We start from the raw sequence: 7813 nt of genomic DNA on the forward strand, positions 1-7813 counted from the left end.
TTGGGGAAGAAAAGGATGCTATCTTTTTTTTGTCTGAGTTCCATCATCCTCCCTAGATCTGTAGAAAGCAAGGGAAAACTGAAATTTGCCTTCCCTCTCACACTACTACTACAGTGTGTAAATATGCCTTTTGTTTTTGCAAGGAAAAAAATGATGAGATTTTGGAGCGCTTGACAGTTCTGAGACCTCACTGCTTTATCTCTGCTTCACTAATATATGTACGCAAGCCAAATTCTTGGGTGCAGGTACAAAGGCTGAAGGAAAAAGCTCAGACGACCTCTGAACATCTGCATTGCTTTGGCTGTGTAAATTTTCAGGGATCTTTTACTTTTCCTAGCTGGTGGACTAAAGGTGTATTGATAAGGAATCCCATCCTGCTACCCTTGCTTACACACGTAGTCAGTAAGTGATTACATTGCTCAAAACTGTGGGGTAAGCTTCTACAAACAGCAGCACATCTCAGCTGCGTACCTCACCATGCTGCACATCTCAGGCTGCACTGTTAATTAATTGTATACAGAAATGGTATAGCATAATTAAGACCAGTGTAGTCTGGGGAAAAAATAGCTTCCAGTATGTGGTTGGTCTGTACCTTTTGAAAAAAAAAAAAGAAAAATAGAAGGCTTTTCCTGAGAAATTCTTTGGGATGTTGTGTGGTATGAAAGCAAAACACAAAGGGCTTGGTCACCTCTTGACAGACAGTATTTGTTTCTGGCTGTAGTAGCCAGTCACAGGACACAGATGCACATGTACAGCAATTTGATTAGGAAATCGCACCTAGGGATGTCGCTGATACGTCAGTGGAGACACAGGTAGGAATGGAGATCTGCAGTGAAGTGGATGTGATTTAAATCACGATCATCACAAATAAAAAGGCCGCATGAAACCACAGGTTTTAACAGCAAGAATATTTCTTTAGGCAGACCTGAAATCAAGGTGGAACCATATGTAACATCTGATGGCAAGAAAGAGATGTTACTTCTCTCCTCTTGCTTTCCTTAGGGCATGTATGAGTGCGAAAGTAGAGCAGTCACTCAGCTTTGGCTTTACACTCAGTGGCAACCAGTGGAGTTTCTTCTGTGAGTCCACTGTGCACTGACATTTTCTTAGTATTTTTCGAGGTCAAACCATGGAGCCTCCGTGTGCATGGTGCTTCCTTACTATGTCACCCAAGGTTTGGAGAGTCCGCATGAGAACAGGCACATTTCATATAGGGTTGAAGTCCCTATATGAAGACTATGAAACATCCATTTATCCATCCATACCTACTCTGTATTAGGGCAGTATGGGTTAGCTGAGCAGAATTTGGCTCAGCCTCTGTGGAGAAGCCAACAAAATGTGATTTTTGATGCCAGTGGTGAAATTCTCACTGACATTAGAAGGGGAATGATTTGTACTTCTCTGTGACTGCAGACAAGAATGGATGGGCAGCATCCAGGGAACTGCGTTTTCTCAAGCATTAGTCAAAAAGGAAATATTATTTATATCTGAGTTTTAATCGTTTCTTGTTAATTTCAGCATGAATAGGTTACAGTCATTTCAGAGAAATGCTGTTACTTCAGTTCTGCTAGAGTGGTGCTTTTGTTTGCCTTGTGGCGCTAACTTTCTTAGAAGAAAGTTTATTAAAGACAGACATCAATATTTAGTTCTCTGAAACTAACATATAGGAATTTGGTAAGAAATGCTTTCCATTAAGGACAAGCTGGAATATGATTATGCTAATAACAGTCTGGATAGTGCCATTCTATGTAGAATACCATGGGTATTAGTGAAAGTGTTGTGCTACATAACTACTACACTTAGGTAGTGGTTTCTGAAAAAAGGATATACTGCCCAGCTGGATCTTAATCCTGCTGCATTTACTTAGGCAAACTTTGTCTTTGAACTGCTTTTGAAATCTGTCCCAGTTTTCATGCCTGTATAATGTTACAGGATCGAGCTTGAAATGTAAGGCCAACAGAATTTAAATATATTAAGACAGGTCTTCTCTTAATTGTGATATGTAGAACCTAGGTGAGAGGAGAAAACTGCTCTATCTTTAGCTCATTACTTCTTGTTTTAGCTACTGCAGACTGATTTCTCTGTGTGTTCTTGTGTTGTTCTGTTTTTCAGGGACAGAGCTATAGCTACTGAAAGGATGGGGCCCCTGGAAGCAATGGGTGAAGAAAACCAGACAGATGAAATGAAGATGGAGTTGTTCACCAAGCTGTACTTGCCAAGATACACCACACCACTCAATGAACTGGCTCTTGACCCCAAACCAGAATTGAAGGACAGCACAACGCTAGTTGAGGTGCAGATAATCCTCATCTTTGCTTACTGTTCCATCATTCTGTTGGGGGTGATCGGGAACTCTCTTGTGATCCACGTGATCATCAAGTTCAAAAGCATGCGCACGGTGACCAACTTCTTCATCGCCAACCTGGCCGTGGCTGATCTACTGGTGAATACGTTGTGCTTGCCTTTCACTCTAGTTTACACACTATTGGGCGAGTGGAAACTGGGCCCAGTCTTGTGCCACTTAGTGCCTTATGCCCAAGCTCTTGCTGTGCATGTGTCTACAGTTACATTGACTGTGATTGCCTTGGATCGACATCGCTGTATTGTCTATCATTTGGAAAGCAAAATCTCTAAGCGTATCAGCTTCCTGATCATAGGAGTTGCATGGGCAGTCAGTGCCCTGTTGGCAAGCCCTCTGGCCATCTTCCGCGAGTACTCGCTGATTGAGATCATTCCTGACTTCAAGATTGTGGTCTGCTCTGAGAAGTGGCCAGGGGAGGGGCAGCTTAACTACGGCACCATCTACAGTGTCTCCATGCTCCTGATCCAGTACGTGCTGCCTCTGGCCGTCATCTCCTACGCCTACACCCGCATTTGGACCAAGCTCAAGAACCATGTTAGTCCTGGGGCAGCGAACGACCACTACCACCACCGGCGTCAGAAAACCACCAAGATGCTGGTTTGCGTGGTTGTTGTGTTCGCTGTCAGTTGGCTGCCGTTCCATGCCTTCCAGCTAGTCAGCGATATTGACAGTCAGGTGTTGGACCTGAAAGAGTATAAACTGATCTACACGGTGTTTCATGTCATTGCCATGTGCTCGACATTTGCTAACCCCCTTCTCTATGGCTGGATGAATAACAACTACAGGACGGCCTTCCTCACAGCTTTTCAGTGCGAGCAGCGGCTAGACTCCATCCACCCTGAAGTGTCAGCAGCTTTCAAAGCCAGGAAGAAACTGGAAGCAAAGAAGAGTCAGTTCCCTGGAGACTCTTTCACACAACCTACCAATGTCTAAGATTTCTGACTTTAAAGAAGAAATGCACATGTTGTGGACAAAGGAATAAATCCATTCTGACACATGCATTTTTAATGCACAGTTTTACTCATAAAAGGTGAAAGAAAAGTGGCAGGCAAGTCAAGGCAGGTGATACGATTTGAGGGGAGTAGGTTGGCACCACGAGGATGTGACTACACAACTCCAAGAAAATAAGAGAGATATTTTGTTTGTGGCTGTCTATAACATGGTAAGAGACAACCCCATCCCTCCCATCCCTACTTGACAAGTCTAAATGACAAAGACAGGGTTTGCTGCTTTGGCTATAGGAAGGTAAATGGCTGTTTTGTAGCACAGGAATACTGCTGATGGCAGCAGGCAACTTGTATACTGCATGTAGAGACCGGGGAGAATACAAGTCTCCTGGAAGAATGAATCCTGTCTGGGGAAAATGGGCTGTGCTGGTTAAAGCTCAAACTTTTCAGCCACTTTTTCCCCCACAGGGACCTTTTGTGGAGATAAGGAAAACAGAGAGATACGGTACTGTTTCTGACTCGCACTGAAGCACTTCCAACCAGAATATTCTGAACAGATTAGGGGAAAGAAAAAGAGAAAAGGAAAAAATACCAAATTTGGTATGGAGAAAGGTAAAGGTAGATTTGGGTCAATCAAATGGGACAAAACTCATCCCTTATGAATTGGCTATGCTTATGTTGGTGAGAAAAATTGCAAGTCTGGGACCTCATCACTAATTCTCTGCAGATCCCTACCTTTAATTCCACATTTGGGAGAGCTCATAAACACAGAGCTTTTAAGTGGCATTTGAGGGAGGAGTTGCAGGCTCAGGTCTTTTATGAGCACTTCATAAACTGCCAATATTTTAATTTTCAAGACCTGCTTAAATGTCTGACGTGTTATTAACTCCACAGGCTTTGAATTGTTGCTGCTTTTTCCCTGTGTAATAAAACAGCAGATAATTTTGATCTTCTGGAAAGGCTGCTAGATGGCAATGTACTTTTTCTTATTGTGGTTTTATGTCACACACTCATCTCATCTTGGAGCTTTTTCCATCTTTAGCTTCAGTAAAAATTAAGAGCATCTGAATGAGTGTAACCTAATAACAGTATGCTACGTTTATGCGATAACTTATCAGTTATTCTGCATGCTGTAGTTAATAGTTAAATTCCTTTTTTTGCTCAGGTATAAAATTTTAATCTGTTTACTGTGCTGTACACAGCGATGTTCAACTCTTCAGTGTCTTTGTTTAGCCTCTTTGAACTCATTAAAAAGACGAAGAAAATTTCTACCCGTGTTTATTCCAAGCTGCCCTGCTGCTTATCAAGAATAAAAATAAGCGTGATAGTTTCACTTTGAGTCTCTTTCCACAGCTATATTTCAGCTGCCTCTTTTTTTTCCTTTTTTATTTCCCCCCCCAATTTTTCTGTGTTCCTAGATTTGCTGTGTTCTCTCTTAGAAATTGAAAAACATCAGAACTCCAGTACTGAAGTGTTAGCACTGTAGCAGCATCAGATATTTATCAAGTGGAGAAATTCAGCTTTACATAAGCAATATCTTGCCACCATTCTTTAAAAATCCATGAAATCATTTGGACTTGGCTTTTTCATGAACAGAGGAGGGAGGTCTAGCGAATTAGCTGCTATTTACACCAGGAAGAAAAAGTATCCATCATTATTAACCAGTTGTACAAACATAGATTAATTCTCAAACATGCTTTCATGATATTGTCCACAAGTTGTTTTTGTCTAAGTATTAATGAAATCCAAAATGTAAGCTTGAAACATTTATTGGAGTGGAAGGATTAAGAAGTGTGCAATTATTATGGACATCAATCACATGTATCAGTTGATTCTGAACGCTTCATCAAAAATGTATTCTTTCCACAAATAGCATCCTGTATTTAAAAAGCAAATACTCTTCCCTCACCTCAGGTTAAAAGTTGTTTCAACTCTTTTATGCCTGTTTGATATAAGAGTTCTGAAGTAACCATGACAGTGTTTGCTGAAGTTAAAGTTGCTGGGCTAATTCTCAAAAATTTTAAGGCTGCTTTACATCACCCTGGATGAACGTGATTAATTAGAAATTACCTTTCAATCTATTTTATGGCATCATTATGAGTTTCCCTGCAGCCATTGTGTTGTGACAAAGTTGATGCACTAATTTCTCACATTGCTTTCCACTTGGTGCACTAATTTCTCACGTGCTTTCCCTGTGGAGAAAAGCACTGTACTGATGCCTGCTGTTGGGTGACAGACCTCCACACACTATTCCACCATGTGCTGTGGACTCCACATCTGCCGCAGTGGGGTTCACTGTAGAATCCCCCTGTGTGGTAGGAACATTAGAGATTTTCTCACCAAAAGCAATCAGGTAGCAACATCCCTCAGAGATCCCCCAAATCTCAGAAGGATGTGGAGAACCAGGGTTAGTCCTCATTTCCCTCTAAGGGAAAAGAAATCTATAGGTAAGCAGTAAGCACGAGATTGAGGGGTCTGCAGAGAATCCCCTGTTTTTCCTGAAGTGCTTTGCTTGAAATAAGAATCCAGACCTCCCCGTTCACATAATAGTGCTTTAACTAATTTTTAAAAAGCACTATCTCCTTTTCCCACTGAATAAGTACAATTTTTATACAAAGCCAAGCAATGCTAGCAGCAGTACTCATTTAAGAATTTGCAAGGAGGAGATGGGACACCTAAAATGAAATGTCATCTCTGATCAGAGCTAGAATTTGAACTGACATGCCTCAGTTCTCAAGAGAGTGATGTAGCCACCGCACTGCAGCCTCTCCTGAGGTAGTAGCATATATCTTCTTAGAGCTGTCTTATTGTATACAAAGCAATTCAACATCTAATATGATTTTATAGGTGAGTGGTTATGAAGTTTGTATGGGTTACAAGCTAAGGATATGAAAACATAGACAGTATTTATGTTAGACCCCAATCTGTTCTTCATGAATACCTCTACCATAAGACACTGCATTGCAGGCAGGAGGACAGCAAGGCAAGCAGCACCATCCTATCCTCTGGGTAGGTCTTACTTGAGGCTCTCCTTTGGGGTTGGCTTATAGAAGGGAGACCTACTAACCACATAGATCTCATCCAGTGTTATCTAGGATCTTAGTTACTCAGCACTGTGCTTTAGGTCTCCATGAGAATGAGCATCTCCACATAGCTTAGCCACAGCCGAATGAGAAGGCACCTCAACAGGAATTTCAGAAGAATTAAGTTTAGGTATACAAGCAATTGAACAGAAGGGCTGGGCTTGCACAACAAATGGGTTTGTATACACGTTTCAGTATATAAACTGTACAACAGTGCCATGCAAATGGGCTTTTGTGGGGAATAATTGGCAGCTGCCCCACAGTTGGTATAATTGTATCTTGGATATAATGTATAATAGACATCCACTGCCAAAATGTTAATAACGCTAACATTAATAACCAAATAAAAACTATTATCTGCATTTTATCTGTCAGTCCTCAAAAGAAACATAGAATTTACAGATTAATGTAATCCATTTCCTTGCTTCGTAGTTCCTAAATTCCCTCGAGGCCTTTTCTTATATTAATCCAGATTGACCTTAGGGGATAAATTTTGTCTTTGAATCCCTGTGTTATTTACCTGGTACTATTATTCTGAATGCCACTCCACAATACAAGAGCTGCTTTGTGGCAAATTACAGGTTCTTTGCCCTAAGAAGCTCAGAGATGTATGTAAAACCATGCAAGGTTAGTGGTGTAGAAGAGCCGTGTTTTTAATACTGCCTGAAAACTGCTTATTTGTGTAATCAGTAGTGATTTTCATACCCTCATCTTCATGTTTTGAAGATATTAAACTAGATATTTAAAAAGGAAATCATACAAAAGTGGTGAGGAAATCTGAAGCTGAACTTAAAAAGCCTGAGAATGAATGGACACCTCAAAGAGTAGAAAAGAGGCACAAGCAGGGTCAGTAGGATCATCATTGATTTATAGACTTTCCTCCTCCCGTTTGTCCGGGCAGTGAGAGAAACGTGTTGCAGTGAAACCAGTGCAAATGAAAACACCAATCAATTGTATGCACAGAGCAAAGTGTTGCCCAGGGAAACTGAGGAACTGTGAGGGGAAATTCCTGCGATAATCTGAGCCTTAAAGTTTGTGTCATGTTCTCAGGCAAGAAAGTCGTGTACATTATTTTACCTAGATGCAAAATAGGTAAACAACTCTGTACTGTTAATGTGCCAGTACATGGGATGAGTAATGCATATATATTCCTCATAAGGCTCATTTCAGATGGGATATGTGAGGAAATTATTGCTTGTGCTTTCCTCTCTCAGACTTTGCTGAGCTCCTCTGACAGGAAGAGAGCATCAAGCTATAAAAATTAAAGATTGTGGAATTACATGTCTGGTGATGTAGGCATAATTTATTTGAAAAAAGAACCAGCAACTAGCTATATATACATTGATGGTACTGCATAAAAGAAACAGACTGTGGTTTGCCTCTTGGACCAAGAATTTGCACAACTGGACTTTATATGAAAC

General features: G+C 40.9%; 1 protein-coding gene across 1 annotated transcript; it reads left to right on the plus strand.

The window, feature by feature from the left end:
* Nucleotides 1-2083: 2083 nt before the first annotated feature.
* NPY2R (neuropeptide Y receptor Y2) lies at nucleotides 2084-6754 on the plus strand. The gene has a single exon (XM_003205355.4). The coding sequence runs from the start codon at nucleotides 2138-2140 to the stop codon at nucleotides 3293-3295; it is 1158 nt and encodes a 385-aa protein (XP_003205403.1). The 5' UTR covers nucleotides 2084-2137; the 3' UTR covers nucleotides 3296-6754.
* The last annotated feature ends 1059 nt before the right edge of the window (nucleotides 6755-7813 follow it).

Source organism: Meleagris gallopavo, chromosome 4, assembly GCF_000146605.3.
Source record: "Meleagris gallopavo isolate NT-WF06-2002-E0010 breed Aviagen turkey brand Nicholas breeding stock chromosome 4, Turkey_5.1, whole genome shotgun sequence".
NCBI classification, from domain to species: Eukaryota; Metazoa; Chordata; class Aves; order Galliformes; family Phasianidae; genus Meleagris; species Meleagris gallopavo.

Excerpts from the sequence above, each read along its gene's own strand:
- NPY2R (XM_003205355.4), top strand. The coding sequence starts at position 2,138 with ATGGGGCCCCTGGAAGCAATGGGTGAAGAAAACCAGACAGATGAAATG.